The sequence below is a fragment of the Ailuropoda melanoleuca genome, chromosome 8, assembly GCF_002007445.2.
Source record: "Ailuropoda melanoleuca isolate Jingjing chromosome 8, ASM200744v2, whole genome shotgun sequence".
In the NCBI taxonomy this organism is placed as follows: domain Eukaryota; kingdom Metazoa; phylum Chordata; class Mammalia; order Carnivora; family Ursidae; genus Ailuropoda; species Ailuropoda melanoleuca.
This window is the reverse complement of record NC_048225.1, coordinates 125,948,449-125,968,529: the sequence shown is the minus strand read 5'-3', so window position 1 is coordinate 125,968,529 and position 20,081 is coordinate 125,948,449. Positions and strand designations below refer to the sequence as shown.

Sequence of the window (20,081 nt, the reverse complement as noted above, 5' to 3'; positions counted from 1 at the left end):
AATGTCCCTGACCATATTTACCAATGAGATGAGGCACATTTCTACATATTTATTGGACTTTTGAATATTTTCGTTTAGAAAGGATCTCTTCATAGATCTCGAACATTTTTGCTATTGATCAGAATGGGGTTTTTTTGTTTTTTTGTTTTGTTTTGTTTTTAGTTTTTGGTACGGATTATATATATACTGTGTAAGAGCCTTTTGCCAAATTTATGTGTTGTATATATTTTCTCTCATTCTATGGAATTCCTTGCTTAGTCTTTATATTTTAAAATAAAACACAGATTCAGGAAATCATCCAAACAAATACAGAGTTTAGTGAAATTCTTATCAGGCAAACATCTTCGTAATCACTGCCTAGATCAAGGAAAAGAACTTTGCCCCTAGGAGTCCCTCTGTTAGCTCCTCCCTCCAAAAGTAATCTCTATCCCAAATTTTACATTAATATTTTCCTTAAGTTTCTTTTCAGTTTATTTAGCGTGCCCATCCATTTATGAATAATGCTGTTTTAATGAACAAAATTTCTCCATTTCATTTTTAGTTAAGATTTTAACGCCCAGTTTAAACTATCTTTTCCTATCCTAAGGATATTATGAAGGTAATTTTCTGTATCAACAATAACTTTATTATATTTAAAAGTTTATTGTTCTGCCATTCAAATTCAGGCTTGATACCCAGAAATGGATTCATTGCTGTTGTTGTTTATGGAGGCAGGCTTCCTCCGTATGGATATGCGTATATGCATAAGCAATTTTCCTAGCATGACTTTTTGAAAAGTCTGCTGTTTTCTAACCACTCTGCAAAGCCATATTTATCATAAAGCCAACACCCCTGTGTTCATGGGTCTCTGTCGGTCTGTTTGTCACTTGGGCCAATTCTACATGGTAGCTGCGTGAGTCTTGATATTTGGTAAAAAAAATATATATATGTATATATATATATATACACACACACATACTATATATATATATAAGATATTACATATAACATATATATGTTATTCTTCAAGAATGTCTTGTCTAGTTGTAAATCCATTTACATTTTAAGTCCCCTTATAGTTTTCATACACAAAAAAAGGCACTATGAGGTTTTTCCCTGGGAATTCTTTAAAACATAGGTTAGCATGGGGAGAATGGACATCCAGACCGCACCAAGTCTTCTAATCCATGACATAGCGTATCTCATCATTTATGTAGGTCTTTTTTTTTTTAAAGATTTTATTTATTTATTCGACAGAGATAGAGACAGCCAGCGAGAGAGGGAACACAAGCAGGGGGAGTGGGAGAGGAAGAAGCAGGCTCATAGCAGAGGAGCCTGATGTGGGGCTCGATCCCACAACGCCGGGATCACGCCCTGAGCTGAAGGCAGATGCTTAACCGCTATGCCACCCAGGCGTCCCGATATGTAGGTCTTTTAGAATTATTTAATAATGTTTTATAGTTTCCAGGCAGAGGCCTTGCATGTTTTTTGTTAAATTTATTCCTAGGGTTTTGATATTTTCATAGCTTCGAAATGTGATATATGTTTCAAAACCAGATTCCAATTGTTGCTAATGATGGGGATGCCATCGATGCATTTACGTGCCGATTCGAAAGTGATTTGAATTGGACAAAATGGAAATACTGCAAGTCAAAGCTTATGGGATTTAGCTTTCCAGTGTTCAGATGGAAATGTAGGAAATAACATGCATTATATTACTCTTGTGTGATACAACCTCCACAGTGCTTCTAATTCTAAGTCTTCTGGGTGATGTCAAGATCTGAGGCTGTGGTCATCTGGTTTCCTTCGTACACATCATATGTCTGCCGAAATGATTCCAAAACACCTGCCACTGTCAAGCCTTTCAATATCCTGATGGGGTGTGTGTGTGTGTGTGTTTAGCCAGTCATAGAACACGCCGGCTCTACTGCCGTGTCTGCTTGATGGATCAACGTTCCACGATATCCTGTATATTCAGAAGAGAGCGTCTGACTATCACTGGAAGGACACAGTCATGAACAGTGTTTTTAAAAAGCTTCAGTAATCAGGGGCGCCTGGGTGGCTCCGTCAGTTATGCATCCAATTCTTGATTTGGGTTCAGGTCATGATCTCAGGGTCATGGGATCGAGCCCCATCTCAGGCTCTGTGCTCAGCTCAGAGTCCCCTTGGGGTTCTCTCTCCCTCTCTTTCTGCCCCTCCCCCCATTCATGCTCTCTTTCTCTCTAATAAATAAATAAAATGTTTAAAAAAAAAAACCCTTCATCCACCAGTATGGCAGTGGACTTAACAAATTGAGATATCAATCCCGACATGCATAGACAGTTGGCGATTTCTACATGGTGTATCACCTACTAGAAATGGCTCATCTCCTGGGAGGCACAGCCCAATGCCTCACAACGTCGCCAGGAATAATTCCTCAGCCATTCTGTCCTTAGATATAGATATAACATCTCTTAGTGTTGTGTTCACAGGGGTTGTTTTTCCCTTCCACAGTCTTGCTCTTCTCCTTCTCTCAGTGATGCGGGACGCCCCGGGGGCTGACAGCAGAAGCCCTCGGTCTTCAGAAGCAGCCAGTAGAAGGACGAGTGGATGAACAACTTTCTTAACAAACTAAGTAAAAGTCTGTGATGCTTTAGTTCCCAGACTCAGTCTCTGGATTCCTACATGACCACCTCTGGAAAAAGGGAAATGGCACCGGCTTCTCCTGACATCACAGGATAAATGTCTACTGACATTGGGGGACAGTCAGTCACAGCAATAATCCAGGATTATTTATTCAAGAAACTCCTCTTTCCCAGCACCTTCCTTAAGGCATTCTTCATGTCCTTATTCCTGAGGCTGAAAATGAGGGGGCTGAGGAAAGGAGTGATGACCGTGTAAGGGACCGCCATGAGCGTGTCATCTCCTCCCGAGGCTTCTGGCTTCAGATAGACAATAGCTGCAAAGCCGAAGTGGACAATGACCACTGTGAGATGTGAGGCGCAGGTAGAGAAGGCCTTCCGCTTGCCCTCGGCTGACGGGATCCTGAAGACGGTGGAGAGAACGAACACGTAAGTGATGAGGATGAGAAGGAAGGTGCCCGTCAAGCCTGACACTGAGATCGCCGTCACAATGGATTCTGTGAGGGCCCTGTCTGCACAGGACAGCCTCACCACCGCCCGCATGTGGCAGAAGAAGTGTTTGACAAGGTTGGGGCTGCAGAAGGAGGCCCTGAATATCAGCACAGTCTCTATAAGAGAGATAAGGAAGCCTCCAGCCCACGCGGAGGCCACAAGTTGACCACACACCACGTCGGTCATAAGCAGTGGATATCTGAGAGGGTTGCAGATGGCCAGAAAGCGGTCATATCCCATCAAGGTGAGGACGATGCAATTGGTGCCACCGAGTCCCAAGAAGAAACACATCTGCAAGCCACACCCCACGACTGAGATGCTTCTGTGCCCAGTCCGCAGATCTGCCAGCATCTTGGGGATGATGGCCAGTGTGTAGCAAGTCTCGGACAAAGAGAGGGCCCTAAGGAAGAGGTACATAGGGGTGTGGAGAGATCTGTCCACCCAGGTTAGACCCATGATGGCCAGGTTACCTGTGAGGGTGAGAAGGTAGAGGCAAAGGAAAACCACGAAGAGGAATATCTGCACGTGTGGGTACACGGAAAAGCCAACAAGAACGAATTCGTTCAGGACCGTCTGGTTGACCTTCATTGTTTGCATGTCTGAAATCAGAAAGAAACAACAAATTAATATTCCATTCTCCATTATTCTTTGAAAATTATGGTGTGAATAAGACAGATGATCAGAGTTATAATTACTAACTGATTTTTCATTTAGTTTAGCAAAACACCATGTGTAAATAGGCTATGTGTTTTCCTAATTTTAACTCACTCGTTACACCTTTTTTCAGCGATCAATTCCTGATCACTTATTTGGTGGCTTAATTTTTGAAAGGACTTTATTGGCTGGTAAGATAATGAGGGAAAAGATTCTAATTGACATCCAGATAAAGGGAATTCAGGCGCTTAGGTAAGCCAGATTTGATCAGACTCTGAACACTAAAAAAACGACAGTAGTTAATACACAGTCAGGGTCTGACAAAGCGACTTCCACATATGATATTGTCTGTAAATATGTAATGAGTGAAGGTTGATAATTGGTTTGTTAGGAATTTGGGGACCACTTTTGGACAATGGCTTATAATTGCAAGGAAGCCCAAAGTAGTCATCTCTTCTTGAAGAAGACATTTGGGTCCTGAAATGGTAAAAGAAAGTAAAGAGCATGTTCCCTCCCCTGTACTCTGATGAGAGGGAGATAGGACACTCCCGGACCCTTCAGATTAAAAGTCATTGATTAGAGGGAGATAGGACACTCCCGGACCCTTCAGATTAAAAGTCATTGATTAGAGGGGTTCCTGGGTAGTGCAGTCGTTAAGAGTCTGCCTTCAGCTCAGGGCGTGATTCCAGCGTTCTGGGATCGAGCCCCACATCAGGCTCCTCCGCTGTGAGCCTGCTTCTTCCTCTCCCACTCCCCCTGCTTGTGTTCCCTCTCTCGCTGGCTGTCNGTCTGTCACATAAATAAAATCTTAAATAAATAAATAAATAAAAGTGATCGATTAGAGTACGTGGATGGTATTGATAAACAGACACTTTATCCAAGCACAGGGCAGGTAGCAGCCGAAGATTTGCCCATTTCTTCAATGCCACGCCTAGCATCTGAAAAAGAGAAATGCTAGAGATTCTGAGAATTCTTCAATAATTCCGTGTCTTGGGGTGCCTGGGCGGCACAGCGGTTAAGCGTCTGCCTTCGGCTCAGGGCGTGATCCCGGCGTTATGGGATCGAGCCCCACATCAGGCTCCTCCGCTGTGAGCCTGCTTCTTCCTCTCCCACTCCCCCTGCTTGTGTTCCCTCTCTCGGGCTGTCTCTATCTCTGTCAAATAAATAAATAAAATCTTTAAATAAAAAAAAATAATAATTCCGCGTCTGATTTAATCTCATCCTCCTCTAACTTCCGCGACATGCTGCCTTTCCTTATATTTAACACATTCCCTCTGTGTGGTGCTATATCGAGCTATTGTTCTTCCTCTCCCACCGGCCAACATATCTAATAACTAGCATTGATCAGGCCTGCCTTTTGCCAAATCCCCTGTAATGTTGATTGGGTTTACTCTGGACAACGCAAACGGGAAGTGCACGGCTCAGCTGCGGGGGGCATGTGGCAGCTGTAATGATTTCCCTTGTTCTAGAAATAAGACAGTTATGTCTATGAAGTGGCATATTTGTAGCTAGAATCCAACTGTTTTGACTTTAATTGTATAGTCTTTCCATTTATCAATGTTTTTTCCTTGAGGAAAGAGGCTGTCAGTCCCGGATTTCTGTACGTCTCACAGTGCTAATACAAAGGGTATTAAGAAGGTAATGATTCCCAATACATGTTGCACAGCTAGGCTAGTTATCCAAAAGAGTGCTGGATCTGTAAACAGCTTCCCTTTTACTTTGTTATTCAGCGTTGCAGAGTGTGCTGGGCGTAGAGATAAACAGACTTTCCGCTCTTAATTAGATTTGGTTCAGGCGAAGATGAAGCCTTCCGTCAGCAGAATCCAGCTGGTCACTGACCGAATAGGCAGTAGGAAAATGGTCTAAATTATTATTAATAATTATATAATTTTAACATGTACAAATAAATATAAATAAAATAGAGTTATATCATTATAAACTTTGATTATTAAAGGCTGCAGAAATAATCCGTAGCCCTATGGACTCTCCTTAGAGATCTCCTTAATTCTTTTGTCCTCCTAGACCTGACGAGACTTTTCTTCTTTCTTGGCCACATGCGAATCACGTGACTAATCTTTCCCACCACCCTTTCTTCTTTCCTGTGCCCCACTTTCTCTCACTGTACCCATACCTGCTACCTGGGGGTAATAATCTCCCCAAAAGGAGACCAGAGCATCTCTTTGTCTTCCTGCCTATGGCACTTGTATTAGGAGGGGCATTGTCTAAATGGTCCTCGGGCTTCCTTGGGGGCACTTCAGGCAAGGCTGCCTAGCACCCAAATTTAGTGTCTCCACACCCACACTTGCAGCTTGTTGTTCGATTTTCCCCCGCAAACAGCCTCCTGTCTCAGACGACTTTCTCCCCTCCCGCAAATACTGGGTCCCCTATGCCCTTCTGCTTATCGCAAAGCCTTGTGCACAATTCCTGCCTCCGGAGAGCACTTTACACACGAAAGTTTCCTAGTTCTCTTGACTCTTCACAGGATCTCTAAGAACAGCAATTGGACTGTGGAACTAAAAGATGAATCACTAAGTACCCAGAGTGGGATGAGGGGGAGAATCGAGGGGCAAAGCAAGTTGTTTTTAGTACCTGGTGTCCTCGGTGCAGAACTCAAGCTCTTTCTTTTCGTTTTTAAAGATTTATTTATTTAATTTAGAGAGAGAGAGAGAATGGGGAGGGGGAGGAGCGGTGCAGGGAGAGGCAAAGGGAGAGAGAGTCTTAAGCAGCCTCCAGGCTGAGCCTGATGCGGGGCTCGATCTCACAACCCTGAGATCATTACCTGAGCCGAAATCAAGAGTCAGACACTTAACCGACTGCACCACCCACGTGCCCCTCAAGCTCTTCCGAACATACCGATTGCAGAACAACCTGATTTCACACAATATGCCATGTCCCCTCCTAAACAGCCCAGAGGGCTTGGGTTCAAACCCATCATTAAACTGAGAAGCATTTCAAAAATGCACATTGTCAGCAATACCTATTCCAGGGCAGCTTGTTCCTTACCTAGTTCTTACCTAATGGTGCGCTCAGTGCCTGCTTGGTGAACGTCAGTGGTAGCGGGTGAATTTCAGACCCCCCCCACTCTGACGTATTCCGATGTCTGTGTGTGTAGTGGGGTGAGGGTATCATAGCCCACCCGACCCTCACCTGTCCCTGAAGTTTTCCCTAAATTGACTTGTATCAAATTTAGTTTGGAATATGGATCCACTGAAAAAGAAATACACACCCTTCCCCAGTCACAGAGAAGTGGCAACTTGAAGAAAATGGAGGGACTATGAATTGTGAGGGAAACAGAGTCAAATCATCTACCAGAGTTTCCTACCTGTGTGTTTTATCAGGGCCCCAAAGCCAACTCAGTGCTCAAGTTACACTCTTCCACGATGGTCTTCACGTGGTTGGAAACATGCTTTGTTCTTCACTCAGAAGAGACAGAGATCCGCTTACTATAAAAGTCACTGGTCTAACACTGCATTTTTAGCTTTATCACTGTTAGTTTAATGACCTTGGGAAGTCCGTGAACCTTCTGGGTCTACGTGTCCCTAGCTGGAGGTGAGAAAAGGGCTCTGATTTTGTGCAAGCTTCAGCTTCCTGTGGCCTAGAGCCTCTGACGTGAGCCGTGAAGCTGGGCCACGCAGGCTCTGTTCTGTTTCTACCCCTCGCTAAACCACAGTGGTTAAGAACCTCTTCCACCAGTTCAGAGGTACTGTCTGATCATCACGAGGGCCTGAGGCTCCTCCGCTCTAGAGGTTTGGCTCTGGTTAGGAGACCCTCGGGGATTCCTCTCTCCTTTCATCAGAGGGAGCAAGAGAACTTTCTCGCTCAACTTTGTAATTTTCTCTCATTAGTTACAGGGCTTTGTGTAACATGTGACTAGCAAAACTCTGCTGGGGATCTCTGGGGATTTAAAACTTGCAGAGTTCATATTCTGTCCGTGCTAATTCGCAAGTTTTGTTTTGGCAGAAGGGGGGAGGGAGGCTCATCCCCAGTGCCCCCCCTCCCTGACACTCTCACCCTCTCATCACCAGCTCCCCTCCTGGGTATTTGGGAAGGGCTCGCATGTCTGAAGACTGTCCTCTGAGAAGGCATGGTCTCTTCTTACAAGGAATTTGCACCTTGGTGGAGGAAAGGAGACGGAGCCTATGGAAAGGGAACAGCACTGTTGGGTGCCAAGGGCTGAAACTGCTCAGACGAGACGGGACACGTTGGAGCCGAGTGGTCAGAGGAGGAGCCATGGAGGAGTGCTGGGAAAGACCATAAAATAAAAGGCTGGGATCCCCGTTTCTGGGATACGTTGTTGTGGTCCAGCCCTTGCAATGATGTAATGACACAAAATTGATTGAATAAATATATTTCGAAAGAATCATATGCATATATATATAATGGCAATGAGATTTTTTAAAAATTATTTCAGACAGAGAGAGAGATTTGAGCACAAGTACAGGGAGGAGCAGAGGGAGAGAGAGAAGTAGGCTTTCTGCTGAACAGGTTGCCCGATGTGGGGCTCGATCCCACACGACCCTCCCACCATCCTCCGATCATGACCCAAGCAGAAGGCAGATGCTTAACCGACTAAGTCACCCAGGCACCCCGACAATGAGATCTTAAAAACATTTGAAGAATATACACAAATGGGAAATAAGCACTTGGAAAGTGCTCAACATCATCAGTCATTAGGAAAAATAAAATAAAATCACAATTAGATTCCACTACACAACGAGTAGAATGTCTTTAAGAAAAGAAGATTGGCCATACTGGTGTTGGTGAGGATTGGAAGAAGTGTAACTCACACGCTGTTGTTGGGAATGTAAAAGCTATAAAATAGTTTAAAATTTTGGAAAGTAGTTTACCAGTTTTAGAAACTTTGATCTATTCAAGTTCCAGGCAAAACGGTCTATATTCACATTTCTCGGCCCTCCCCTCTAAATACAACTAAAAAGCCTGGAAATCACTCAACCATCCTAAACATGACTCTGAAAGAAGAAACAGAGATGATGGACTGGCCCAGGACCTCAGCACTTGAAGAACACCAGCAAGTGGGCTTGCAAGGATTTCTTTTTATGCCCCATGTGTTCTGGATTGAGGTGCGGGGAGCCCTGCACCCTGCAATCTTAAAATGTCCACAGGCAAAGGCAAGAACAAAATGAAAATAAATAAATAATAAATAAATAAATGCAAGTTAAGTTTGTTCTTTCTGGCAAAGAACCAAGAAAGGGGAAGCCCTGCAGGGACTTAGTGGGGAGACTTATAGCCAATGGCAGTGGGGACCCTAATCTTCCTGCACCTGCAGGGTCAGTCCCCCACCCCCAGACACACATCATCCACCCGCAGCAGCATCGCAGCAGAGCCTAGGGGGTAACCTACCCTCCACCTCATCCCCAGGAAAAATCATATCCTGAGCCACAAGGCAAACCAGAAGAATTTTTTTTTTATGTTTTTATTTTAACTCCAGTTAGCTAACAGACGGCATGGTATCAGTTTCAGGAGTAGGATACAGTGATTTTACGGTTCGTACATCACCTGACGCTCATCCCAAGTGCACACCTTAATCCCCATCAGCTATTTAACGGCAAGGAATTTCAAGGGATGGAGATGGTACAGAGGACGTGTGGTTCTCTAACCATAATGGAATCAAATTAGAAATCAAGAACAGAAGACGATAGGAAAATCTATAAACACATGGAAATTAAACAATATTAAGCAATCCATGGTCATAGGGGAAATCTCCAAGGAAATACAAATGACTCCTGTAACTGAATCAAAATGAGATTACAACATATCAAAATGTGTGGGATGCAGCTAAAGCGTCTATGAGAGAGGAGGAGTCTCTAATAATGATTTAAATTCCTATCTCAAGAACCTAGAAAAAGATAACAAAATTCATCCTCAAATTGATTGATAGGCTTAATGCAATCCTTTCAAAATCCCAGAAAGCCTTTTTTTTTTTTAAGAGAATGACAAACACAGTCTAATTTATATGGAAAATGATGAGTTCTGGAATACCTATAACGCTCTTGAAAAAGAAGAATCAAGTGGAAAAAACTCCATCCAGTATTAACGCCTACCGTAGAGCCCTGTTAATCAAAACAGCGTGACAAGCTGATAAAAAAGCTTGGGGCTCTGTCTTGAGGGGCCTGTGGGAGGTTCAAACCATGTAAGCTCTGCTGGGAAACCTCACCCCACCTTCACTCCCTAGCCCTCTTGGAAGTGACCAGCCAGTCTCCTTCTGCCCTTGCAGTCCCTCCCTGCACCCCCCCGGGGCAGGGCCCTGTCGATTCAGAGCTGCGCCCCTCTGTTTCTTCGTGTGGGGACATAAACAAATATATATACACATATAAAATCTCCCTGTGTATAAAATTCCATTTTGCACATATATTGATGTTTTAACCATTCCTATAGCTCATTTTTAAATAGTGTATTCAGTGGAATTTAGATGCAACAGTAATTTGCTATCTTAGACCTTCCATTTTAAAACGGATTTTGTATTTTTCTCTATGAACTTCTCTGATATATATGCACGTAAATATTTATTTATTTGTTTATAAGTTTTTGATGGATCACCTTATCATACTTCTCTAACAAAAATGTTTATGTTGATTTTTAAAGGTTTTTATCATATTTTATATACAAGAGAAAAACTGATTCAATGTGAAAATTAAAATTTTAATGTAAAATTGTCCCTGAATGAAAGTAGTGCTTTAAAAATTACCTTACATATCAATGAATGGTATTTCTTTTTGCTAAAATCAGGCAGCTCGGGATTAATTTTATTCAAAAAAAAGGTTTTTTTAAGAAAAACAGTGCTACTCAATTTTTTTTATTTTTATTTTTTAAAGATGTTATTTATTTATTTGACAGAGATAGCGAAAGCCAGCGAGAGAGGGAACACAAGCAGGGGGAGTGGGAGAGGAAGAAGCAGGCTCATAGCAGAGGAGCCTGATGTGGGGCTCGATCCCAGAACTCTGGGATCACACCCTGAGCCGAAGGCAGACGCTTAACGACTGCGCCACCGAGGCACCTCAGTGCTACTCAATTTTTTAAAATTCCTTTTAGGTTATAGTTCCTTGGTAGCCAAATGGTCTATCATCAAAAAGTTATTTTTTTTTAAAGATTTTATTTATTTATGGGACAGAGATAAAGACAGCCAGCGAGAGAGGGAACACAAGCAGGGGGAGTGGGAGAGGAAGAAGCAGGATCATAGCGGAGGAGCCTGATGTGGGGCTCGATCCCATAACGCCAGGATCACGCCCTGAGCCGAAGGCAGACGCTTAACCGCCGTGCCACCCGGGCGCCCCAAAAGTTATTTTTAATAGCATATTGGAGGATAATTTTATCAGTTCTTTTTTTCCTACTTTCTCAAAAACAATGATATGGAATCTATTTGACTTTAAAAAATATTTATTATCTATCATTAACATGCAATTTTTCAGTTTCTGGTCATTTGGGCTGTTTCTAAGTTTTTCATAATAAGAATTAAGCAGCTAAAACACTTTGATAAGCAGAAGTATAATTTTTGTGGTTTGATTGATCAGTTTTTTATGTCTATGCATTTTTGTCTGCTGCCTAAAAACATTCTTTGCTTACCCCAAGGTAAGGAGGATACTCTTTCTGTGTATTCTTTTAATTGATCTGTTCTTTTAGATGTTTAGGTCTACACCTCATCTGGGATAATTTGTGTATACGGAATGAAGTGAGGATTACGTTTTTATTTTTATTTTGTTTTTCTTATTCTGAAATGCAGTCATTCCAATACCATCGGTTGGAAAGACTTTCCTTCCCTCGTTGATTTGCGCAGGCAATCTTATGGAAATTGGTGGAACTGGATATAGATGTGACTGTTTTTGGACTTTATATGTTTTATGGACCTATATACTTACCTTCTTGCCAGTAGCAGTGTTTTCAATATTGTTATTTTATAATAATTTTTAGCTCAGGTGTTTAATTCACCCAAATCTCTCATGATTGTTTAGATCTTTTTAGTTCCAGATAATGTTTAGAATTAGCTTGCCCATTTCTACACAGATCCTGTTTAAATTTTTTTTTATCGAGGTGCACTGACTCTATAGGTAAACTTGGGAAATCAAAATTACAATATTGAATCTTTTTATCCATGAAATTTTATCTATCTTCATTTATTTAGATTGTCTCTAATCTTATCTCATTAATGTTTAGAGTTTTAAAATATAGAGTACTTCCTCATCTTGTCTTAAATTTAATTCTAAGTGTTGATTCTAAGCATCTGTGTTTGGATGCTATTAAAATTGACATCTAAAAATGTAATTTCTTATTTTTTGTAACTAGTATAAAGAAAAACTATTGATTTGAGAACTTGCTAAATGTACTTATTAGGTTTGTAGTTCTCCTGTGGATTTAGTAAGATTGTCCAGGTCCTCAGTCACGCCATTTACAAATGAAGAGTTTTATCATCCCTTTCAAATCATTATATCTTTTTCTTACATTATTTCACTGGTCTGGACCTCCAGCGCGATGTTGCATAGAGTGGTCAAAGTGCTCATCCTAGGGAAAAGAGTTCAATATTTCACAAAGAGGTAGGATAGTGGGTTTAGTTTTAAAAAGAAACAGGTTTTTATTTTTTAAAAATCTATCAATGGATATTGATTTTTACAAATAATTTTTGTACAAATATTGATATGAGTAGATTACCTTTTTTCATTTATTTGACTAATCTGGTGAATTATGAGAACATTCTCAATAAATCAGTCCTGCATTCTTGGAATAAATCCCTTTTGTCATAAAATATAATTTTTTTTTACATATTGCTGAAGTATAGATTTTTCATGAAATAGGCTCAACCACATTTTGGAGACGATAGAAGAAAGGACAGATGGATTGGAAAATAAATCAATAGAAATAAGTTGATCTGAAGAAGAAAAAAATAAAGTTAAAATGAATCAATTCTGTGAAATTTTCAAGACAATACCAAGTAGTTCAACGACTGGAATATCAGAAGGAAATGAAAAGAGAAAGAGAAAGAAAATATTTTAGGAAATAATAGCTGGACATTTCCCAAATGTGGTGGAAGACAATAACATACAAAGTCAAGGAGGCCAACAAATCACAAGTAAGAAACACACAAAAGCACGTGTAAACACATGGTTCTCAAATTGATGAAAGCCAAAGGTAAAGAGAAAACACTGAAACAACAAGAGGAATTCGACAAGTTACGTGGAGTAAAATGGCGATGGCATTAATGGCAGCATTGGGATCAGAAACTAGGGAGGACAGAGACCTTGCAAATGGCATAAGGGAATGAAACAAAGTACCCTGTTGACCAGGAATTTTCTATCCAGCAAAACTATATTTCACAAATAAAGGCAAAATGAAGAAATTTTCAGATAAAGAAACATGAAGATAGCTGCTAGCAAGCATGCCCTTTAAGAAACACTAAGGGAAGGCTGACGGACTCTGAAACCCATAGTAGCTTGGATACACAGGAGAGAATGAAGAATACTGCACATGATGAATGTGAAGTTAAATATGAAAGATTATATATACATATATAAGTATTCCCTACATTTTCCTGAAAAGGCCTGTTTATTATTTTTTAAGATTTTTTATTTATTTATTTGACAGAGAGAGAGAGACAGCCAGCGAGAGAGGGAACACAAGCAGGGGGAGTAGGAGAGGAAGAAGCAGGCTCATAGCGGAAGAGCCTGATGCAGGGCTCGATCCCAGGACTCTGAGATCACACCCTGAGCCAAAGACAGGCGCTTAACGACTGAGCCACCCAGGCGCCCCGTGCGTGTTTAAAGATTACAACAATGTTGTTAGTGGATTTAAGTAAAAGCAACTATGTCATTGCAACTTTTCTATATTTTACTGGAAATAATTCAATATTAAGTTTAAGTAGAGTGGGATGAGTTAAAAATGCATGCTCTAATGTCCAGATCAACAGATAAAACAGTAGCCCAAAGAAAATGGCTAGAAAGCCAACAGTTGTACTAATGCGATACTAATTTCCACATGTCTGCTCGTCTGCTGATGGACGCAGGTTACCATGAATGGTGTTTCCGAGTCCACTTCTTACTGTGTTATTACCTGGCTGTGTTATCTTCAGTAAGTAATTTTCCCATGCTTTACTCTTCTCATCTGAAAAGGGGGGGTAATCATAAATATCTTTAAATATTGTGAGCGCTCAGTTCATCGAAGGAGGTCAGCAAAATGTCTGGCATTGAATCCATGTCAACAATCATCACCGTTTCTACCGAAGCAGCAGATGGTGGGGAGAACGTGTGTTGGAGGTGCGGAGTCACACTGCAGCCTACTCGGGGAAAATTCGCGTCGGGGATGGGTTTCACAGCACAATTAACCCTGGACTTTCTGGACATTTTCAAGTTTCAGGACAATCTGAGTGATCCAGATACAGTTATTGCAATACTGTGGAAAGAAGATAGAGGTAAACTTGCTTTTAAAAAAGATGTGCCTGGGGCGCCTGGGTGGCTCAGTCAGTTACGTGTCTGACCTTGGACGGCCACTCGGGTCATGATCTCAGGGCGGTGAGATGGAGCTCGAGCCCTGCACTCAGAGGGGGTCTACTTGGGTCTCTGCCCCTCCCCCCAGGGCTCGCGCTCTCATGCTCTCTCTCTCCAAAATAAACAAATAAATCTTTAAAAAACTAAAATAAAACGATGTGTGTGAAAGAAGTGGAGTGGACAGATGAGGATGGGAAGACGGTGAGGCTGGGGAAGGCGGGTGCTCTCAGCATGTGAACGTGTGTGCCTTTGACTCTGGGCGCACACTGGAAACGGTCATCTCCAGCTCTCGAGACAACAGCAGCGAAGGTGAATCCCTGCGTTTTTACTCTACGTCTCACAGGGAGACTTTAAAAGCAAGAATCTGAGTTCTGTGATCTTGGGTGGGTCACTTAAACTCTATCAGGCTCGGTTTCCTCTTCTATAAAATGCAATTGGCAACCCTTTTTAACCAGGTCATTTTAAGTTTTAAAGGAGATTTAACATGTGAAAATAATAAATATAATATTTAGCACATAATCGAATTATTGTTTACATCATGATCCTGGCATCTCTATGTTCACATTTCCTCTTCTGCTTTCCCCGTAAGAATATTCACGGTAACGACAAGCTCAGTGGGAGCTCCTTCCTGAACCAGCTCCCACGGGGACCGGGGCCCCGCAGAGACGGACGCTGTTTTGACGGAAGCACAGATGACTCACCTCCTGGGACCACAGGTGTAGAAGCTGTCCTGGTATCACTTGGGAGCATTGCCTTTGCTCAGAGAAGGAGTGTCTGAGACAGATGTCAGGTCTCTTCTCCTGCAGGCAGGGTCGCGGGAGGCATCTACGGCCTGGCTGCCGAGAAGCGGGGCTCCCCTCCCCGTGAGGCTTTTTGGGTGAGTGCAGAGCCCTCCCCGGTCCAGTCTCCCAGCCCCAGCCTGGCCTGACCCTGAGGGGTCCGCCGCTTCCCGGAGTCTGATGCTTGGACTCACGTGGAAAAGACTTTGGGGAGGGCGGCACAGACAAGGGATTGTTACTGAGCTCCGTCTCCGTGGGAACGCGTCCCACAGTGTCGGAGAAGAGTCGTCATTGTCTGGGGGAAGGCGTGTCAGGTTAGGACTCAGGCACTTTTTCCCTAGTCTTGGCTCGGGCACCTGACCTACAAAATAGCATCCCCTGAGCCACCCCAGGTCGCGTTCCGAAGGGCAGTGGGTATGTGTCCACACGTGTATTCTTATGTGGCTGTTACGATGTTGGTACGAATAGATTTGTGGTGCACAGTCCGCTGATTTATGTGCTCTCTCAAAAGATACGCCTTTGTAACACGCCTGGTGTCCTGGTAGACGTGGTCATCGAAGGCAAAGGCGCCGTGCACGAGTATCGGGTGTGAGAAGTGTGCATGATTGTGCATGAGTGCTTTACATGTCCTGTGCATGTCTGTATAGCCGTGTGTGTTTGCGGACACGTGTGCACACTGTGTACCTTTGTACGTGTGCGTGTATCTACGTGCACGCGAGAATGGACCCATACATCACGTGTCTAACGCTAGAAATGCCTTTCTGAGGTCTGGTGGCTGCCTCAATGAGGGCTCGCTCTTTGACTTACAACAGGCCCGAAGAAACGAGAATCCACCTCTCTCTGCCGTCTAAAGAAGCGAGGCACCTCCCGGCAAGGTGGAAGGACCGACACCTCCATCGGGGTGCCGCCCGGGATGCGCCGGGCCAATGCGACCACCTGGAAGGGTTTTGTGTTCCTGGGCTTCTCCGGCTTCGGGGAGCTGCAGCTCCTGCTCTTTGCACTCTTCCTGTGTCTGTACCTTGTCACCCTGGCCAGCAATGTCTTCATTATTGTGGTCATCAGGCTGGACAGCCACCTGCACACGCCCATGTACCTCTTGCTGTCCTTCCTGTCTTTCTCTGAGATCTGCTACACGTTGGGCATCGTTCCTCGGATGCTGTCCAGCCTGGTCATGGTGGGCCAGGCCATCTCCTATGAGGGCTGTGCTGCCCAGATGTTCTTCTCTGCCTCGTGGGCCTGTACCAACTGCTTCCTTCTGGCTGTCATGGGCTTTGTCAGGTACGTGGCCATCTGTGCCCCGCTGCACTATGCCACCCGCATGAATCCTGCCTCCTGTGCCCAGCTGGTTGGCGCCTTCTTCCTGAGTGGGTACCTCTTCGGGCTGGGAATGACCCTGGTCATTTTCCACCTCCCGTTCTGTGGCTCCCACGAGATCCAGCACTTTTTCTGTGACACGCCTCCCGTGCTGAGTCTGGCATGTGGGGACACAGGCCTGAGTGAGCTGGGCATCCTCATCCTCAGCCTGCTGGTCCTCCTCGTGTCTTTCTCCTCCATCACCGTCTCCTACGCCTACATTCTGACGGCAATCCTGCGGATCCCCTCTGCCCAGGGCCGGAAGAAGGCCTTCTCCACCTGCGCCTCCCACCTCACGGTGGTCGTTGCCCACTATGGCTGCGCTTCCTTCATGTACTTGAGGCCCAAAGCCAGTTTCTCTCTTGAGCGGGACCAGCTTATTGCTGTCACCTACACTGTGGTGACCCCTCTCCTCAACCCCATTGTTTACAGTCTAAGGAATCGGGCCGTGCAGACAGCCCTGAGAAGTGCCTTCCGAGGGACCCTGCTTCAGAGATGATGAAGGCTCCGCCAGTGGGACAGTCTCTTCTGCGTAGGCTGGACCAAGACGAGGAACCCAGGCCAGTGGGCCAGATACTGGGGGCTCAGATCAAAGCTGTCCCACCCCCAGTCCCCTGGGAGAGCCCCATCCTGCCGCCTGCACTTCCCCGAGGCTGCTGGGGAATATGGAACAGGGTCTCCCGCTCTGTTCACTGTGCTTAACACGCACTGAGCTCAGAATCCGAATTTCCACTTTCAGCCTCAGAGACGCCACTGCTGCGGAAGCCCGATTCATTAAGAATTTTCCAGCTCTGCTGAACAAGATGAGAGCAGTTCGGCCTGCTCAGGTTCAAAGCAGGCCTGGCTGGAGTCCTATCAGAGAGACTGTAGAGATTTTAACATTACTGCATAATTAGACTATCCTACCTTGAATGCTCTCCCAAGACATGAAACTCAGTGGGAATCCCTTTGATGGATTAGTTTGAATGCTCTGTTAAATGAAAAGGAAGGTTGTTTTCTCTCCCCCATGGGGTGTCTTTCATCTTTTTTTTTTTTTTTATATCATTGTCCTCTCTATTTTTGACTCATTGTCACTTTGTGCTTTTCCTTGTCATTGGCTCTCCCAGTTGGTAGATTGCATCTCAGAGAAGACATAGGTTTCCTATTTTCTTTGATTGTTGTCATTGCTCTGGGATGGCCTCATACTCTTGGGTGTTGAGACCTCCTTGCTTGTCTCACTCCCCAGCAGGGTCACTACCCTGCGGACTCCGCAGTGGACGCGCTCTCCTGTGTAGTGCACTGTCCACCTGCAGCATGTCGTGCACGGCCCAGACGCTCTTAGGGACAAGTAAACGTGTGATGAATCCTCAAGGCTGTCCGGTAGGAGTTTGAACACAGGCCCTGGAACTTACTGTGTGATGCTAGGTCTCAGCCCCCATGTCCTCATCTGTAAAATGGTGGTAACTTTGCAGCTTTGCATTGCTTACTAAGCAGGACCATGTGTGCAAAGAATTTAGCACAACACCGGGGTCCTAATGATGTTCCCACACGTCGGCTGAGTGTGCTGTTAGCGTGCTAAGCAAAGTGGTACTGGCTTTTAGTTTAGGGGGAGGTTAATCTCAGTGGGGGATCAGAGGCTTCGCGTCTCAGGTAGTACTGGAATTGGTTCCTAACGTGTGGGTAAGTTTTGAATGCAGCTGAGCGCGAAGAAAGTATATTCTGAAAGAGGGAACAGAATAACTGAAGGAAATCCAGGGCTGTTTCAGAGTGTGGTGAGTTGTCCAGACGGACTGAAAATGTGTCCCAAGCGATGCTAAGTTAGTTTGGATGAAGACTTGTTTGCAGACAGCAGTTTCAATACCTTGCTTCAGACTTGATCCCTTCAGCAGTGGGAGAGTCAACCTCTGAGCAGAGAGCAGAGTGGCATCTGGGGACTGATTTCAGAAGATTAATCCAGCAGCAGAGAGGATGACAGAGCTCAGCAGAGAGAATACAGAGGCAAGGCATCCAGCGCCATCGTCCTAAACAAAGACATGGAGACCAGACCATGGAGAGTGGGGCTGGTAGCCTAAGAAATTACAAACAGAAGAGGTTCTGAAAATGCAGGATTCACATAATTCAGCAATGAGCGAGCAGCGGGGCACGATTCGAGACAGAGAACTTACATGGGGGGGTGTATTTTTTTCAAATAGGAATCCGTATTTTTTCATGCTCTCAGGGAAGAAACATAGCCTCTACTTAGAACTTCGTGGAAACTAAATTTGGGAGGAAGGAAGCCAGAGCCCAGAGAAGAGAACAGGTTGGGGAGAGGTAGGAGAGTTAGTCAGATGGCAGAAAGGGTCTGGGTCTCGGAGAAGGGCCAAGTACTCTCGGATCCTTGTCACCGTACAGACTGGGAGTAATCTCCCCTTTGCACAGAGGCTATCTGAGCAAATTCATTTCCAAAATCCATTCAGTACATCTAGCATAACATTCCCTAAATGCACACTGAGCAGTGGTGGGTAGAGATGCTCCAAGAATTGCTAAGTAATACTCAGAGGTGCTTCTAACTTCCAAATGTAGTAGTCTTAAGTCTGAAAGGGCATAAAAACCACATGGGGGTGATTTTTAGAGCAGGTGTTCCTGGGAACCATCCCTACAGACGCAGCCACAATTGATCTGGGGTGGGGACGGGAAGAAATGGTTTACGAAATCTCACTAGGTGATTCAAATTCTCTCCCTTGGTTAAAAAAGTGACCATGTGCTTACAAAGAACCACCTGTCCTTCCAGACACACACACACACACACACACACACACACACACACAGCAGAGGCTCCTCCAATGTGAACAGGACCACAGGTGCCCAACTCACGGCCTTTGGACAGCCCATTAAGATGGGAAGCTCTGGAGCCCGACTTCCTGAGGTTCAAGTCTTGCCACATTTCAGACGCGTGACCAAGAGCAAGCTTCTTTGCCTTTCCGTGCCTCCAGTTCTCAGCGGCAGAATGGAATGAGGGTGGCACCTGTTTTATAGGGCTTTTAGATTAATATAGAGTCTCCAGAGCAGAGCGTGCCCCACACAGAGCACTCAAGATAGCCATCTAGTATTGTTCGGGGTTTCCAGACAGCGACATTTACGGCTGCCCTATCTGGGGCCCCACTGGTGTTGGCGGAAGCCGGGACAAGCAGTGTCCAGCATCTTCCATTTCTTGATTTTAACTGGACAGACAGGAGTAAAGGGCTGGTGCCTGGCACAGTATCTGACTGGAGAAAGCAGGAAAGTGGGTCTGAGTCTTGGGCCTTGAGAGGATTCCACACTGGGAAACCAGCGTGGCTCAGGAAACAGCAATCTGACGGCTTCCAGGCAAATGTCCGGCATCAGAGAGGTCCATTTAAAGTAAAGGGGAGTGTTCTTTTGGGAGTGGAAGAGTTCTGGAGACACAATCGAGCAGTCAGGATCATGAAAATCTCAGGGAAGTAGCCATAGGGCTGGGGCTCAGAAACAGGCTCCAGGGGCGCCTGCGTGGCACAGTCGTTAAGCGTCTGCCTTCGGCTCAGGGCGTGATCCCAGCATTCTGGGATCGAGCCCCACATCAGGCTCCTCCGCTGGAGGCCTGCTTCTTCCTCTCCCACTCCCCCTGCTTGTGTTCCCTCTCTCGCTGGCTGTCTCTATCTCTGTCAAATAAATAAATGAATAATCTTTAAAAAAAAAAAAAAGAAACAGGCTCCAATCTATAGGTTGTAAAGACAAAG

At 44.5% G+C, this 20,081-nt stretch overlaps 2 protein-coding genes across 2 annotated transcripts; one reads left to right on the top strand and one right to left on the bottom strand.

The window, feature by feature from the left end:
• Positions 1–2,747: 2,747 nt before the first annotated feature.
• On the bottom strand, positions 2,748–19,951 carry LOC100472545 (olfactory receptor 10X1). The gene is made up of 3 exons (XM_034667679.1): positions 18,209–19,951; positions 13,803–13,853; positions 2,748–3,691 (listed from the first exon to the last, which is right to left on the bottom strand). The coding sequence occupies exon 3, from the start codon at positions 3,687–3,689 to the stop codon at positions 2,748–2,750; it is 942 nt and encodes a 313-aa protein (XP_034523570.1). The 5' UTR covers positions 3,690–3,691; positions 13,803–13,853; positions 18,209–19,951.
• On the top strand, positions 15,929–16,867 carry LOC109490896 (olfactory receptor 10Z1). Its single transcript, XM_019807956.1, has one exon. The coding sequence runs from the start codon at positions 15,929–15,931 to the stop codon at positions 16,865–16,867; it is 939 nt and encodes a 312-aa protein (XP_019663515.1).
• Positions 19,952–20,081: the final 130 nt, after the last annotated feature.

Bases quoted from the DNA above. Each gene is read 5' to 3' on its own strand.
- LOC100472545 (XM_034667679.1), bottom strand. From the start codon at position 3,689: ATGCAAACAATGAAGGTCAACCAGACGGTCCTGAACGAATTCGTTCTT.
- LOC109490896 (XM_019807956.1), top strand. From the start codon at position 15,929: ATGCGCCGGGCCAATGCGACCACCTGGAAGGGTTTTGTGTTCCTGGGC.